This window comes from Eptesicus fuscus, chromosome 21 (genome assembly GCF_027574615.1).
Source record: "Eptesicus fuscus isolate TK198812 chromosome 21, DD_ASM_mEF_20220401, whole genome shotgun sequence".
Lineage (NCBI taxonomy): Eukaryota > Metazoa > Chordata > Mammalia > Chiroptera > Vespertilionidae > Eptesicus > Eptesicus fuscus.
Genome location: NC_072493.1, coordinates 33,701,377 through 33,719,181, shown reverse-complemented (window position 1 = coordinate 33,719,181; position 17,805 = coordinate 33,701,377). Strand labels below are relative to the sequence as shown.

Here is a 17,805-nt window from a genome sequence, read left to right as displayed (position 1 = left end):
TTAAGAAACTTCAGTGCCTTCTTGTCCCCTGTCTGTCCAATACAGACTCTTCTGTCTGAACACCAGCAGTGCCTATTCTGGACCTGCCTGCTTATGCAACCTTCATGCAACTCCCCAACACTGTTTTCTGGCAGAAATATCCTAGCAGGTGTATTTCTTCTTTAGAAGTTAGAGAAGATTCTAAGACCTCAGCACAATGAAGCGACTTTGTCAGTGTTCACTCCTGTTTGTCATCGTAAGGGAGGTTGGAGTTCCAGATAGAATTACAAGAATTTTAGAAGAAATGTGTTTCATGTGTGATTATCAGATGTCATCTGGATCATGCTGAAACATGCTGGACTCTTGATATGACATTTGGACATTTTGTTTTCAGTTAAGCTCCTCTTCTATTTACTTTCCAGCCACTTAATACAGCCAGGTTTTCCTCCCCATGCCTGGGTTCTACCCCCTCCTCCTCCTTCTCCTTCCTTTTCCTCCTTTTAAAAAATCTCATTCAGTCTTTTACTCCATCTTGCTAGTCTCTTGCTGAAATTTCATCCCCCTGAAACTTCAATCCCATCTGAGACTCTCCATCAGATAGTTGTAGTGCCAAGAGCACAGGGTTCAGAGGTGGGGAGAGATCTAAGTTGAAGTTTCTAGTCTCTTGTTGACTAGGTATAGAACTTGGATGGAGGAAATTTTCTCAATTTTCTCTTCTCTGAAATGTGGCCAGCGGTACCAGCCTCCCAGGTGCGGAACACACGCAAAGTGCATGGAGTGAGGTCCTCTCGATCCCTGCTCTCCAGAATGTCACAGTTATAGTCAACATAGCAGCTTAATGTGCAACTGATTGTTCCTTGTTGTTAAATATTGATCTTGGAATCTAAAGTATAGACAAGCAAATATGGAAGTGTATTCTAAGAGAATGAGAACCACACTTATAAAAGGGTAAATGAATGCTATGGAATGAAATGAATTAAGTGACTTAACTAAAAGAAAGACTAAAGGAAAGACAACCATTCAAATTGCAAGCGAGTCAACCTAACGGAACCAGAAAACAATAGCTCCAAGGGGTTCGTGAGCAAGCACCACACAAAGTGAGGGGGACCTCACAGAGTTGAAGAAAAGCCCCCCCCACTCCCTCACTTCATGGCCAGTGTTTCAGCCAGGCGTGAGAGCCACTAGTGAAGAAAGGAGTAAAGTCTAGAACGCTGTAGGACAAGAGATGATGAGAGTTGTTAAATACACACATTTTCTCAGGTCCATGACCCTGGAATTCATGTGGATGGATTTGAGGAGAAAAAACTAAAAAGACAGAACAATTTGGATTTTGAGGTCAAATTTAGAAATATAGAGGGAAAAACAAGAAGATGGTGCCAGACAAGTTAAATTTACAGCTTCAGATATTGAAGCTGTGGCAGAGTCAGGTAATAATGGTGCCATCATTGCAGATGAATCAAGTAGACTGTGGATCCACAAACTCTGCACATTAGAAGGACGATCCATGTGAATACACAAGTCACATGGGATTTTAACTATGGGAAGTGGAATGTTCTACCATGATCATGATATTTTATATGATTTTCTTAATTCTTTCTTATACTAACTTAAATTCTTTGGGACATTTTAAAAAGTCTTGGATGGAACCAAATGTATTTGGTACCACTAAACATTCAGTCGTTTCTACTTTATAAGGAAGATAGTACATTTAGAGGTTAAAATATTATTCATTGTTTAGGAATGATGATTTATTTTCTCTTTAATCCATGAACACATAGTGTTTTAAGCAGTATATTGAAATATCTCTGGTAAATGTTTTAAATAGGTTTCACCTTCTGCTGATGAATTAATTATGCAATTTTTAAAAATGAAGATTCTTGATAATGTCTTTATGCACAACACAAGCTTTTGCTAACTCCTTGTTTTTGGCTTGCCTGATCTCATGTATAGTAATGCTGGGAGAGAGCTTGCCAGCACTAGTAGGGTCCTAAGGTCCTATTGTAACAGTAAGTTATAATGAGCACTGGCATTTGTAAGTAAAGGGGAAATTAGTAAAAGTTCCAGATTTTTAGTGGGGCTGATGATAACTTAAAAGGTTTGAAAGTCAACAGAAAAAGGATCAAGCACTTTTCGATAGCTGACTGATTTGATCTCACATTCTTCTCATGCTGATTTGATTTTCTAATTACTACAATTTCCTCTCTCTCTTTTTTAAATGAGATATTGCCCTCATGCTTTACCTCCTTTTCTCAAAATCCTATCTAACTCTTCTGTCTATTCTTTGCTCTAGTTTCTTGACATCAGGTTTAGTTTTAACTCTGAGAAGGAGCTGATAGCTGAACATTCATCATAGAAAGAAATGCATTTGGTTAAGGAGAACTTTGTTTTTGAATGTAGTGTTTGCTTCAGGCACTAAGATATTTCAGTGTTACTCTATAGTCTCCAAATAAATAGCCGAGCCATTAAATGAAAGAGAAAAATACATACTTCCAAATAAATCTTCAATCATGACAGAGAAGTGCCATACCATGCCCAATGTTTAATAAACAGCTACTCTATTTTAGCCAATACATATATTGAGATAAATCCTTTACTTTAGCCCATTGCAGGTTTGATTCCAGTCAAGGACATGCACCTCTGTTGCAGGCTGGATCCTTGGCCCGGTCGGGCGCGTGGAGGAGGCAACCAATTGATGTGTCTCTCTCACATCGATGTTTCTCTCTCTTTCTCCCTTCCTCTACCTTCTACTCTCTCTAAAAAATTAAGTGGTAAAAATATCTGTGGATGAGGATTAACAACAATAAAAAAATCACTGACTTTATATTATAACATTCTATAATGTTTTAATGACCATTTTATTATCTCATATCAGTTTTGTTTCTGACATGTTAATTACTCTGGTTTATATTTTTATGCCAACTTGTTTCAAAAATTATTTTCAAAGAAATTACATATGTGAACTGCTTTCAATACATTTTTGCTATCATGCCTGAGTAAAATAAGAATTGCTGGTGTCTTTTCTACTCAAAGAAAAATATATCAATCATTTGAGTTTAAATAATAAAACATTTTTTAAAAAGCTTTCTTCAGGAAATGCTATCAACTACAATGCTTTGACTATCACTGCATTAAATCCATCTTTGTCTTTCTCCTTTTATTTATTTTTTTAATGATTTGGGAAGGAGAGGCATTATGCTGAGACAGAAGGCAGGGGGTATAAAGCAGATGTCACATTTCATGCATTTGTCTTTCAGATGGGACCCCTCTGAGCTGGTGGGTTGGAAGAACCAATGAGACACACACGTATTGGGGAGGTTCTTTGCCTGATCCTCAAAAATGTACTTGTGGACTAGAGGGGAACTGCATTGATTCTCAGTATTACTGCAACTGCGATGCTGACCGGAATGAATGGTGATTTCATATGATTTCCTTTCACAAAAAAAAAGTTTATCTTTTTAAATGGATCACTTAAAACATGTAGACTCTACATTGTAGAGCTAGGTAGATACTGAACACGTTAGGGCAGTGAAGAAATTAGATGCAGGTATGTTTTGATGAAATGTGTTATAATCAGTTTGAGTCCTAAATGTTAAGATCAATGTCCTTTTATTTCAATTTTTTTGGTAATGGACTGTTTAGTCATATACGTTTTACTTTTGTAATACAATGAAAGAGGCATCTGTTTCACGTTTCCTCTTCATTCTTAGTCAGTTATCATTCTCTTTGAAATTAAGTGTAATTAAGCATTCTATTATTCTCAAAATATATTTACAGCCAGTAATTACTAAAGCACATTTCCTCAATAATTGCCTCTAAAACCTTTAAAAATGTAAACTTAGAATTTCCTATAATTATAAACATGTAGCTTTTTTTAAAAAAAGACAACCCACCAAAGAACTAATGTTCTATTGTTTATCATATTTTGAAAGAGGAAATCTGTAACATTTGAGGGATTTGAAAATTGAACTTGAAATTTATTCTTTAAATAGAATAAAAGTCTTAAATATGTGTTTCCCTTTGAAAACTTAAAAATACATGTATTCTATTTTTTACTAGAGTTGGATTTTATTTATGAAGTGAAAATATTTTTTAATTTCCATACTCACTGTTCAACATACCATATGTATGTTATACTACTGTGCACCTGGATCTGCACATAATAATTATTTTTAAAAATATTAATAGTCAATCTGGCTATACATATGATTGCTTTGGTTACAGAATGTACATTAATTCCAGTAATCAGTTCATTGTCAATTGAGTTCACATTTTGAATCGTATGCTGGCTGTTTCATTGATTTATTTGATAAACATCAAGACTATGTTGTATCAAAAGACAGATTATTTTGGAATACCCTAGAAAGAGGCATCTATGTGGTGTCATGATTGTACTTTTACTATTACCTGTTTGGTATAAAGGGTATTGTCTCTTACTCAAAGTCTAGTTTTTAAAAATTTGTATTCTCTTACTTCTCACTGCCTTCATAAAAACACCTGCACAGTAATATTGTATTTTAAAATGTGAATAAAATGTTCATAGCAATGCTTAACAGAAGAAAAAAACTAACATAATCACCAATAACTCTCTAATACCTCCATAACATATTATTCATCAAAAATAATTTTCAATCATAAGATATTGAAACTTTTTATATTAAATTCTGCTATGGTTATGTAGTTTGCATAGAAATAACTTTCCCTAGAGAACATTTATAATCCCAGAAAAGCTATTTGTAAGAACAACTACTTGAAGTCAGTGGAAAACAACCAAATGTAGGTAGAAACTGCTAGGGTTGGGAGCCTTTGAGCCTTGGAAGATGGGAACTCAAGTGGTTGAGATTATGAATATATGCCTTTTCTTTGAGGGAACTAATCAGATCACATGTTATGTGGTGGCTAGAACTCAAAGAGAATAACTAGATTTTATTGGGGGTGGGGGGTGAGGTTAAGAGGTATGAGAGCATAGTTTGGGCTGCCAGAATGGCTGGATGTTGAGGGGAGAATGGGAATCCCAGATAAGAGAAAACCTGGGGGCGTCCACCGTGTAAGCTTTCCTCGTCCTTGGCTGAGCTCCAAGCTGCACAGGCACAGAGGAGATTTCTAGAAACCAAGCAGAGAGGATCCAACTGGAAAACTGAGCAAGCTACAGAGGTTCAGTAGCCACTACCAGAGGAGACTCAGAATGTGGAGTTTAAGTCTCACTGAGATGAGTTTTATAAACCCCTCAGCTTACCATAGAAATGACAGAAGGTCTATGTCTTTACAGCAAAGACTATAATTGAAAAATAAGAGCAAAACTGACATAGGCTTACCCTAATGAAGTGTAAAACCAAGTGTACATAATTTATTGTGGTAAGTTGTGATTTAACTGCCCGTGAAAATAAAAATGAATCTTCAGAACAATAACAGAAACCACAGTCTCTACAGTATCACCCCCAATGTCCAGAGCAATATAATGATTATTGTATATTTAAAAGAAGAGTCAACTCTGATTGAAAGTCTAGAAAATAGAAGCACTTATTAGAAACAGACCCTGGGGACACATGCTTGATTAGCAGGCAAAAACTTTAAAACAATTATTATAAACATGCCCCAAAACTTAGATAAATATAATCACAAGTGAACAGAGAGGAAGCTAAGCAGATAAATGAGAACTACATTAAAGGAGCAAATAGAAATTTTAGAATAGAAAGGCACATCTGATAAGAAAAATTCAATGGATGGTCTTCAGTTCAGGAGATTGCAGAAGAAATCATCAGCGAACCTGAAGACAGATCAATAGAAGTTATTAAATCTGAAGAACACAGGAGCAACAACAAAAAGAGTGAACAAAATTAACAAAACCTTGGTGACTTTTGGAAAAGCATCAGTGATTTAATGGGCAAGAAAGTGGAGTCCCGGAAGGATAGGAAATAAAATGAGGCAAAGATATATTTGATGAAACAATGGCTGAAAATTTCTCAATCTTGTTTAAGAAATGTCTGTGGTAGCAAGCCTCCAAGACAAGCCTCCACGATGGCCCCGAGATGATCCGCACTGCCTATTAGTGGAATTTCCTCTCCTTGAGGGTCGCCAGGACCCGTGACTTGCTTCTGATGAATAGAATGCGGTAAAGGTGATGAGACAACTCTCCTGAGATTGGATTACAAAAGACTAACTTCTGACTTGCTGGAGCCTCTTTACCTCTCTCTCTGACTCTTCTAGCTTCCTTGTTCTGATAAGGCAAGCTGTCATTTGTGATCTGTCCTGAGGAGAGGCCCATGTGGCAGAGGATCGAGAGTGGCCTTCAGCCAACAGCCAGTGGATAACAGTCCAACAGCTGACAAAGAACACTGCCAACACCCGCTTCAGTGAGCTTGGGAGCTGATCCCTGCCCAGTCAAGCACTGAGATGACTGGGGTCCTCACTAAAACTTTGATTGGAGCCTTGGGAGAGACCCTGAACCAAAGGATCCCTTGAAGCTTTGCCCAGAGTCCTGACTAGGATGTAGATCAGCAATGGTGCTGTTTTATGTCATGAAGTTTTTGGGTAATTTGTTACGTTATAAAAGATAACTAATACATCTTCAGTGTGCTCATTCCAGAAACTCAGAATATCAAGCAGAATAAAAATGGAGAAAAATACACCTTAACTTATTGTGCAAATGGCTGAACTCTAAGGATAAAGATAAATGTTTTGAAAGTAGCCAGGTTGTGTGGATCTGGTGGGACACCTGCCACACAGCAAACAAGGATACCAATAAAGGCTGACCTCTCATCTGAAGGCAGGTCAGAAGTTCACGGAATGAGATCTTTAATGTGTTGAAAGAAAAAGCAAGGTCAACCTAGAATTCTATTGTGAGCAAAATGTATTTCAATATGAAGATAGAAGAAGTTGTTTTCAAATTAAATGCTGAGAGAATTTTTGCCAACAGAGCTGCACCGTAAGAAATGCTAACAGATATTCTACAGAGAAATAATAACAGAAAACTCAGAACTTCAGGAAAAAATAAAGATTCTAGAAATTGTGAATATGTCAGTAAATGTAAATTTTTCTCTTAATAAAAAATACATTAAACTTTACTGTTGAATTATAAAATTTAAAACATCTGGACTGTTATAAAGTTTATAACATCTATTGTTACATATATTACAATAGCAGCATAAAGAACAGGTATATGTGTGTATTGGGGGGAGTGTTAAAGAAATTATCCTGTAGGAAGCTAACATTTTATATTAAATAATACAATGTAAAATCTAAGTAGACTGTAATAAATTAAGGTTGCATTTTGTAATCAATAAAGCAAATATTAAAATACAACAAGACATATAGCTAAAAAGTGAATAAAGAACATCAGTACAAAAATATGGTGTAAACCAAGAGGAGGCAGGAAAGAAGGGAGAGAAACATAAGGGGGGAAAAAAGAAAAAAAATCAAAATGGTAGATCTAAAAATGCAGTATCAGTCATTATACTAAATGCTAATGGGTTAAACCATTCTATTTTAAGGTAGAAAATGGCCAACTGACTTTAAAAATCACCAGCTCTATTCTGTCTGCAAGAGAAATTAAAATGTTGCCATATTTTTATATACTCAGATGAGCAATTTGATCCTTACTCTTGTGTGTGCAAATTTAGCTCAGAACATCTTGGCTTTGAAATGTAATAAGGCCTATTGTTTATTTGATAATTACGTTAATCAGAGTAATTTTAAGAATTTTGTTGTTACTATTTTTTAGGACCAATGACACTGGATTCCTTTCCTACAAAGAACATCTGCCAGTGACTAAGATAGTGATCACAGACACAGGCCGGCCGCATTCAGAAGCAGCTTACAAGCTGGGGCCTCTACTCTGCCGGGGAGACAGTAAGTGGTGGCCATGTGTTGGTAGCTTATCTGAGGAAAGTGATGCCACTTATGAATCATGTTTTTATCATAATATAATTAATCAGATCTTACTGTGAAATCGCATAAGTAATGTCTGAAACAGTTTTTTAGTCAGCCAACAAATAAAATACCTCTACAGTGTGCAAAGCCCTGTCATAAATGCTAGAATGGCAAACCTTCTTAAGATCCAAGAGAAAGAAACCCCTAAGCTTCTGGATGATTGGTTCAGGAACACGTTCCAGTACTCCTCAATTCCCACATGCTGTTACCATGTAGGAGAGCCTCAGTGCTGTTCAAAATTGTTACCAATGTATGTCAGTTTCCTATTGTTGGGCCTGGGTGGGGATTAGAAGTACAGCCAAATGTCAGTATAATCAGACATATTTCAATTTTTAATCTCTTTTTTTCTGTGTGTGTGTGTGTGTGTGTGTGTGTGTGTTTATGGAACTCAGTGGGACATGCTATTGTGTATATTCAGTCTATTAACACCCTAAACCAGAGTTTTAAGATTCAAATATAGTTGCATAGAAAAAATATATTTTCATCAGGGAATGAAATAAGCATGTGTGTCCATTTATAAGCTTTCTGAAATCAGTTAGACCTATAGAGACGGAATCATTAAATATTTAAGCTTTTAGTTTTTCCAAAACTTAAAATGGAAATAGAAGAAATGTTTATTTACTCTAAAAGCATACAGTAAAATAAAATTTTATTCTAGGCCTCAACAGAGGAAGAGATGATCTGACAATTCAGTGGATTTACAGGGATACCTAGCCAAAGTTGCTTAGTTAAAAAGCAAAAATGATACTGGGATATAAAAATTTATATATACATTGTAAAAAAAACTGTCTGCCATTATACCTACCATCGCTAATCTTTATCAGCTCAACTTCCTGTTCTGTCAGTAGGCCTTACACAATCACATGAAGATGACACAGGATATTTCATGGAGACAAAAATTATGTGCAAAGAGATGAGGTTGTAAACTCAGCTGCATCCAGGCAGGGCAACAACTTTGTGACTATAGAGCAAGTGTTTTATACATCGCATGCACTTTCCGCTGCTGGCTCTGATCCTAACCTTTCAGGAGCTCAGGTTGGCTTCCTCCATCCCCTTATTTTCATTTGCCTCAATCCCTGGGGAATTTCTCTGCTTTGATTGAGGTCACTGCCAGCTCAAGCCCTTAGGGTTTCTTTCTCAAAAACTTCCTGCCATGAACTTAGGCACACAGCACCTTTTTACTTAGAGCAGTGATTCTCCATCCAAGGTGACTCCTCCCTCCCCCACCCCTAGTGGACATTTGGCAATATCTGGAGACATTTTGGGCTGTGTGTGTGTGTGTGTGTGTGTGTGTGTGTGTGTGTGTGTGTGAATGCTCCTGTCACTTAGAGGGAGAGGACAGAAATGCTGCTAAATTTCCTTCAGTGCACAGGACAGCACTTTACAGTAATCTGTCCTAAATGTCACTAGTGCTGAGTATTAAATGTTTGTGACCATAGAGATATAGGGAGAGGGTACCAACATTAGGAAAAAGAATTTACAGCTAGTTGAAGTACTTAGAGACCTGCTAATTAATCTCTGACTTATTAATAAAACAGTAGTTGAGAGCTTTCCTGGGCCTTATTGTCTTCTGCATCTGTTTAGGGTTGAGGCTCAGCCTCTCACGAGAGTGTGTCTCCTACATCTGTTTAGGGTTGAGGTTTAGCCTCACACGAGGGTGTAGACCTGTTTCTGTCTGAAGGGCTTTTTCACATTTTCTCAGTAAGATGAGCAATGGCTGCAGAAAAAAGGATGTCCCCTTTTCTCTCTATGGAAAATCTGCCCCCTGTAGATGAAATGCTCTAGGCACATTTTTATTCTTTCCAAGTGAGATAGACTGTGTAGATATTGGGGGCTTCTAGATACAGGATCATGCACTGTGGGTTTATAAATGGAAGAAAGGTATGTGGTCATTATCTGGAAGGCATTAGGACTGGAACATTTAAGGCTGAGAAATAGCTTAAACTTCATGATCTAAATGAAATCATGAAGACCAATTATATACCTAAAGACCAACAAAATAACCTGTAATGTAAGACAAGGAAAAATGATGAGGGCTTGAACTAAGCAATGGTTGGATGGGGCTTAAAGAAGGGTCTCAATGAGAGAGGTGCATTCAGTGTGATTTAGATGGAAGTTGAGGCTGAAAGGGTCTGAGGATGATCTCCAGCTTTCTGATTTCAGTAACGCTTCTAGTGCCTTCCATGGAGACAATAAAGATGCTAGTGCCCTTCATTGGGACAGTAAGGGTGCTAGTACCCTCAACTGAGACAAGGAAGTTTTAGATTTAAAAAGAAAAATGGCAATAAAAACATTTTGGTTTTATCACACAGACTACAGATGTTGAAAATTTTACATGAAGCCTGTTTTTCTGGGAAAGAAAAGAACCCTCAAGAAAGCAGGACAAATAAACATGAGTATGAGACTTACTGGTTCCAGACACAAGCTTTCCCCTAATTAATCAATATTGTCTTTTTCCAAGTCCTTCTTTTCACCTTTAAAAAAAATGTAGGTGATTCTGAAATTCAGTATTACTTCTGCTATTATTGTTCGATGTCAGAAGTCATTGATAACACCATTAGGAATGTTTTACCTAAAATACAACAGCTATGAATGATAAAGCTGCCTTTAAAGTTGTGCTGCAGACATAAAACTTAGTAATGAATTAATGTATTTGTGAATATGGAAATAATCATAAATAATTTAATTTATAAATATCTATGTTATAATTAGGAGGACCCTCTCTTGTACTTTCCTTTCTATTCACTCTCCCTGGAGCAGTGGGGACATCTTCATCTTTGAAGTACCCTGTTCCTCAACTTCCATATGCCTAAAAATTACCTGGAGAGCATGCCAGCTGTGGTTGGAGTATCTTCAGAACTCTCCCTACATGCTAAGGAGGAAGAGTAGAAGTCCAGTATGGGCACACAGGGTTAAATGTTTCTGAGCATCCATCAGGAAGACATCTACCAGGATTATCCCCTAGTTCTGCAGATCTCACAGCACAAAGAACACTCACGAACCACTGACAGCATCTGGCTTCACTTCCTCTTCCCTTGTTTTCCTTCACCAGAGAAACCTCCCAGTCCTCTTGCTGAAAACTGTCCCCTCAGATTCAAGCCCTTTCTCCATGAACCTTCTACTGGTCTCTAGAACACTTGATCCTACACTTTCAAGGAATGTTGAACATATTATAAACACGTATTTCCCAGACTGGCTTTTCAGTATTTTCGAGCCTCTCAAGAGCAGGTCCATTCTTCATTTATCAGTATGTTCCTGGTACCTAGTACATTACCTGTTACATGAAAGATAATCAATAAAGAGCAGTTTATGAAAGAAGGAGAATGATCTATCACACACAGCTCAAGAAACCTGTAGCTTGTGAATTGTTCCTGAGAGACAGGAATAAGTTTTCGATTGTATAAGCAATTAAATGATATGCAGAGATGTACGTTTAATGAAAGGAGTTGGTTGTATTGTAAGGCTTTCCCGATTAAAAACTCACATAGAACTTGAGCACCTCGTTCCAGCTGAGCCATTTCTCAGCAATGCACTTGGGCTGGTGGCATGAAAGTGCTTTCAAATAAGCATATGATTTTAGTTCATATTAAGACGTTTTGCTTTTCACTTTTTAAATAATATAGTGTCTTTATAAAATGGAAACACCCTTTTCTTGGAGAAAAAATACTTTGTGACCTATTTTGCTCTGTTTTTTCTCTTCTTTAGAAAAGACTTGTGTTACTAACAATTTATATTTAAGAAATTCCAAACGTGAGGAAACAAAGGTTCTTTCCAACACTTTCAAAAGATGTCCATTACTTTGAGGCTAAGAATCCTAATAATTCTCAGGACTACAATAATATCATTTCTTGACAATTATATATATATATATATATATATATATATATATATATATATACACATTTATTCATTGTTTTAAGTATTAAACATTAATGTTTTGATTGATATATAATCATTATAAAATGTTAAGATATACAGAAATCTCAAAGAAAAGAGTTTAATAATCACCAAGAGTCACAAAACTCAGAAATACTGATTAACACCAGTGAGGATCATTCCAGACATTGCTAGAGGTCTCTAGGGCAGCATTCCCCAACCTTGGCATTGGACTGGGTAATTCCTTGTTATGGTTGGGGCTGTCCTGAGCGCTGTAGGGCATTTGGCAGTATTCCTGGCCTCTCCCAGTAGCTGCCAGTAGCACTGCTCTCCCAGTTGTGACAACTAGATATATCTTCTGACCTTTCCAATGTCTCCTGGGGTGCAGAATTGCTCCAGGTCGAGAACCATTGCCCTAGACAGAAAAATAGAAAAACAGAATTATAAATAAATTTATAAAACTTTACTAATTGAAATCAAGGATGAAAGAAGAAACTGAAATAAAGCTAAAATTATTGCTTTATGTTATGTATATATATAACATATAAATATATATTCAAATTGAATGATCCCTCACAACTCCAACCGAAGGACTTGTATACATGCATATAAGCATAACAAATGGTTTCAAGACACTGGGGGGAGGGAGGGAGGGCATGTGCGGGTAGGGGGGTGGTGGTAGGGGAGGCCGGGCGGGGGGAGATCAATAGGAGGGGGGAAGGAGACATATGTACTACTATTTGTAATACTTTAAACAATAAAAAATATGAAAAATTTTAAAGGCTATAGAGTCACCAGGTTTTATAGTAAACTAATATTTAAAATTTAGACAATATTAATGTATTCTGAAAACTGGGAAAATTACCACTCATTTATCTTATCCTTTCTTTTCTCCCTCAACCATCTAATTTTTGCTAGTTTTGCTATTATTTGTATCGTTGTTTATTTTTTTAGTGCTAACCACTAGTCCTGTCATCAGAGCTTCTCTATTTTTGACTGATTTTTATTTTGATCCATTTCTTCTTGGATTGCATTGTCAGGTAGTTGATATTTTCAGTTTTTTTACCCCCAGAAAGACTCATGAGTGTTGTATTTGCTGAGCTGGTACATGTTTAAGAATGTTGTTGCCTCAGAACTCTAAACCAGACTTGGCTGGTTTAACTTTGTTTATTTATTTATTTATTTTGGCAACAGCTCCATGGAGATATAATTCACATGCCCTACAATTCACCTGTTTAAAGTACACAATCTAATCAGATTTCAGTATATTTAATTATTTTAGCAAATTATATAGCATTGTACAACCATCACCACAATCAATTTTAGAATATTTTAATTGTCCCCCAAAAAACTTGGACCCATTTGTCCCCCAAAAAACTTGGACCCATTCCCTTTTCTCTTTTACCTCCACCCCAACCTTAATAAATCATGGATCTATTTTTTATCTCTGCAGATTTGCTTATTCTGGACATTTCCTTTAGAAGAAAACACAGAATATGTGATCTTTGTGACTGGCTTCTTTTTTAAAAAAATATATATTTTATTGATTTTTTTACAGAGAGAGGAAAGGAGAGGGAGAGGGATAGAAAGTTAGAAACTTCGATGAGAGAGAAACATCGATCAGCTGGCTCCTGCACACCCCCAACTGGGGATGTGCCCGCAACCAAAGACATGCCCTTGACCAGAATCGAACCTGGGACCCTTCAGTCCGCAGGCCGACGCTCTATCCATTGAGCCAAACCGGTTAGGGCATGACTGGCTTCATTTACTTAGTATGGTATTGCCAAAGTTTATCCATGCTGTAGCATATATCAATACTTCATTATTTTTCATGACCAAATAATATTCCATTTTGTTTATCCATTCATCCATTGATAGATATTTGGATTATTCCACTTTGAGGTTATTATGAATAATGTTGATAACATCTATGTATAAACTTTTCCTGAACATACGTTTTTACTTCTCTAGGAATGGAATGTCTGCATTATGAGGTAACAGGACATTTAATCTTCTTAGAACCTGGTGTAATGGTTTTGGACCGTGCTTTGTGACTTTGCCCAGTGGGCACCTACTATCTCTGCACTGAGAGATGCGATCGTCTTGTCTCCCACAGCTTTTCTAGATAACTTCTGTTTGCTGTATTTCATTATGAAGTAGGGTTTTATTTTTCACCCAGAGGACTTGTATGTGCTTTATTCTCAGAGTTCTGAATTTGAGAATGTCTGCCTGTTGCCTTAACACTCAACAAAATGTTAGACTGGATGTCTCTTCTTTCTCTCAGATCTGTGGACTGTGTGTCTTTATCTTCTGGTATAGAATGTTGCTGTGGAAAGTTTTGGTCCAAACTGATTTTTCCACCTTGTGGGTGACTTGCTTTTTCTAACTGAATAAGTAATAATTACCCTTAAAGGCCAGTAACTTAACAAGGATGCATATCAGTGTTGGGCATTGGTATTAATTTTTTCTTATATTGGACGTGATGTGCTAAAATGTATACATACATTTATATGTTGTTGCAAGCATGATCTACAGTTCTGCTCTTAGCTCATTAATTAGAACAAAGTTGTATTTTTATTTCTTTGGCATTTGAACTTTTCAACCAATTTATTAAATGTATTTCTTCTCAATTAATTCATTGTATTGAAATTTTATGTCTAATCAGGCATTCCCAAAACTTACATAATTAGAAAAGATTTTCCTGTTTTTTGTTCTAAGAAATTCTTGTCATTGAAATTACTTTCTTTATTTTATCTGCATTGACTCGTTCAGCTGTCTGAGAAATCACAGCTCCCAGAATGCATTAAATAATCAAAGATGCATGTAGGCAATAAATAACTTTGCAGAAGTTATATTCTTAGACTAGAAAAAGATATTGACTAGTGATTTGTTTAATTTCTCTTCCGTTTGACAGAGTTCTGTTCCATTTGGCAGACTACATAAAAACCATTAAAAAGAGTGCAGATCAATTCCATTTTAGCAAATAATCATATAATGTAATTTGGTAAGCTCTGCTGTGTCTGATAATCCTCCATCATTAAGAAAGTCTTTTCATTTTTATAATTTATTTTTTTCCGTGGGTTTCCTTTAATTTTCCTAAAGTTTATCCACTTTTTTATTTTCTCCTCCTCATATTCTTTTCCTCTCTTTTCTCTCTCCCTTTTTCCTACTTATTTAACAAGAAATTTGAATGTACTTATTGAGATTCATATAATACAACCAAACCGGGAGCAATTACTCTAAGCTTTCTGATTGTTACTTGGACAAATGACATCTTACCATTTCATTTAACAATTATTTATTGAGCCCATGCATTGTAACATTGCACTGTGCCTTCCTGAGAGAGAGAGAGAGAGAGAGAGAGAGAGAGAGAGAGAGAGATGAACAAATAGACAAAAGTACCTGCATTCTTGGAGCTTGAGTTCTCTTGGAGTGATAAACAACAAAGAAGTAAGTAAAATAGATTGTATGGTAGATGCTAGTAAGTGTTGTGAATACAATATAGTTTAGTTTAGGCAGGAGTAGGGTTAGATTGGAAATTTGAAATAAGATGGTCATTAAGAGCTCACTAAGAAGGTGGCATTGGAATAAAGGTCTGAGGAAATCAGGGAGCAAGGCTGTGTATACCTGTGAAAGAGTACTGTGGGCAGGGGAAAAGCAGCATAATTACTCAGAAGTGGGACTGTAACCGGCGTGCTCAAGGAATGGCAAATTGTTCAATATGTTTGGAGTCGAGAGAGCAAAGAAGAGAATGGTAGAAGGAGCCAGAGAGGAAACTGGTGCTCCCATCATGGAGGATTGTTCTGAAAATTCGTTCTTTTTCAACCTGAATGGCATTGGAAACCAGTAGAGAGTTTGAGAAAAAGGGTGGTGTGATTTCACTTATGCTTTAATGAAATCAACCAGGGTAAGGTTGAACAAGGAGAGCATTTACAAGACCATATCACCAACCCAGCTGATAGACCTGGAGGCTTAGCCGTGGGCACAATGATGGTAGCTGTAGGATGAGTCCAGGTCAGAGGAAGCAGTAACATTTGCTTCTGGATTGATGTGGATTGCCAAAGGAAGAGTCAAGAATGACACCAAGCCCTAACCGGTTTGGCTCAGTGGATAGAGCGTGGGCCTGCAGACTGAAGGGTCCCAGGTTCGATTCCGGTCAAGGGCATGTACCTTGGTTGCGGGCACATCCCCAGTAGGGAGTGTGCAGGAGGCAGCTGATCGATGTTTCTCTCTCGTCGATGTGTCTAACTCTCTCTCCCTCTCCCTTCCTTTCTATAAAAAATCAATAAAATATGTTTTAAAAAAAAGAATGACACCAAGGTGTTTAGTCTATCAGAGGCATAGAATTGGCACTAATTGAGATGGAGAAGATTGCTGCTGGGGTAAGGAGTTGCAGAGAAATGTGGTACATCCACACCATGGAATACTACTCTGCGATAAAAAGGAATGAACTACCGGGGCGAATCTTCAGAGAGTAATTTTGAGTGGGAAAAATAAAAGTCAATCTCAAAAGGCTACATAGTGTATGCTTTTATTTGTAAAACATTCTTAAATGAGGAGAGCTGATTAGTGGTTGAAGAGCGGGGGGAAGAGCAGGAGGAAAGGTTACAGCTATAAAGGGAGGCATGGGAAATACTTGAGGTGATACAAGTATTCTTTTTAAAAAATATTTTTATTTATTTCAGTGAGGAAGGGAGAGGGAGTGAGAGATAGAAACATCAATGATGAGAGAGAATCATTGATTGGCTGCCTCCTGCATGCCCCCTACTGGGGATCAAGACTGCCAACTGGGCATATGCCCTGACCAGGAATTGAACAGTGGCTTCCTGGTTCATTAGTGGACACTCAACCATTGAGCCATGCTGGCTGGGCCATGTGTTTCTTCATCTTAATGGGATCAATACGAATATCCTGGTTGTGATAATGTACTATAGTTTTGCAAGATATTACCTTTGGGGAAAACTAGCTAAAGGGAACACACAATCTTTGCGGATTCTTATATCTGCATGGAAATCTACAATTAACTCAAAATAAACATTTTTATTAAAGAAATCCATATTTCCAGCTTTTAAACATGATTCTTCAGCATGCAGGAAGAGCCATCTGACTAGTAAATTATCCCTGCCTTGCCACTTTTGTATTTCATTTTATTTTATTCACTTTTCAGAAAAGTGGTGGTACCAAACTAATTGAGTTGTGTACATTAAATATTTACAGATTTTTAAATGGCAGTCGATAAGGTGCTTGGAAAAAAAAAGAAAAGTATGGTGAACACATCATTGTTTTTATTTTTATCTTAAAAGTAAAACATTTTCTTAAGAAACAATATATTTTTCAAATACTGTGGAGTTATTTTGTGTTACTGTTTCAAACAATATAATTCACATACCATACAATTCAACCATGTGAAGTGAACTATTCAGGGGCTTCTGGTGGTCACAGCACTATAACTGTTAGAAACAACTTTGGAACATCAACCCCAAAAGTCCGCACTCCTCAGCCCCTGTTATCAGGAGCTCCATCCCCAGCTAGGAAACCACTAATCTACTGTCTGTCTCTTTAAGTTTTTTTTTTTTTTTAAGGATAATTATTGATACTGTGAATAAAATTTTAGCAAAACAAATATTTTAGATATTACTTGTAATTTTAATTCTACTATGCTAATTTTCCTAATGACCTCTTTTTACTTTATGTACATTTCCTCTTCTAAGTAAGTAATTATATAGATCCTGTTACCCATTACAATTTTTTTTTTTTAATTCTGGAACGATAAAAGGTGGCATACGTGAAGGAATCTTTCCAAATCTCTAGTACCCTATATTGAATTCAGTTTAAAACATACTCAGTATTAATTACTTTAAGTAATTAAGTCATTATACATTTCTTAGAACAATACATCTTGATCTGTGTTTGTTGGGATGGTACAAGGGCATCTCACTCTCCTGACTAGCTTTCACAGAGGCAAGGATTGCTTTCAGATCTGCTACTGGTGCAGCTTAGGGATTTTCTAAAAACCGACCTTAG

The 17,805-nt window shown here is 36.7% G+C and overlaps 1 protein-coding gene across 6 annotated transcripts in view; it reads left to right on the top strand.

The window, feature by feature from the left end:
- The window catches only part of CNTNAP4 (contactin associated protein family member 4), a 250,813-nt gene that overhangs the window by 194,748 nt on the left and 38,260 nt on the right, over positions 1-17,805 (top strand). For all 6 annotated transcript variants that reach the window (XM_054710986.1, XM_054710988.1, XM_054710989.1 and 3 more), the window contains 2 exons: positions 3,234-3,390; positions 7,697-7,824. In XM_054710986.1, the coding sequence (XP_054566961.1) occupies positions 3,234-3,390; positions 7,697-7,824 (285 nt within the window). The remainder of the gene's footprint in view (positions 1-3,233; positions 3,391-7,696; positions 7,825-17,805) is intronic.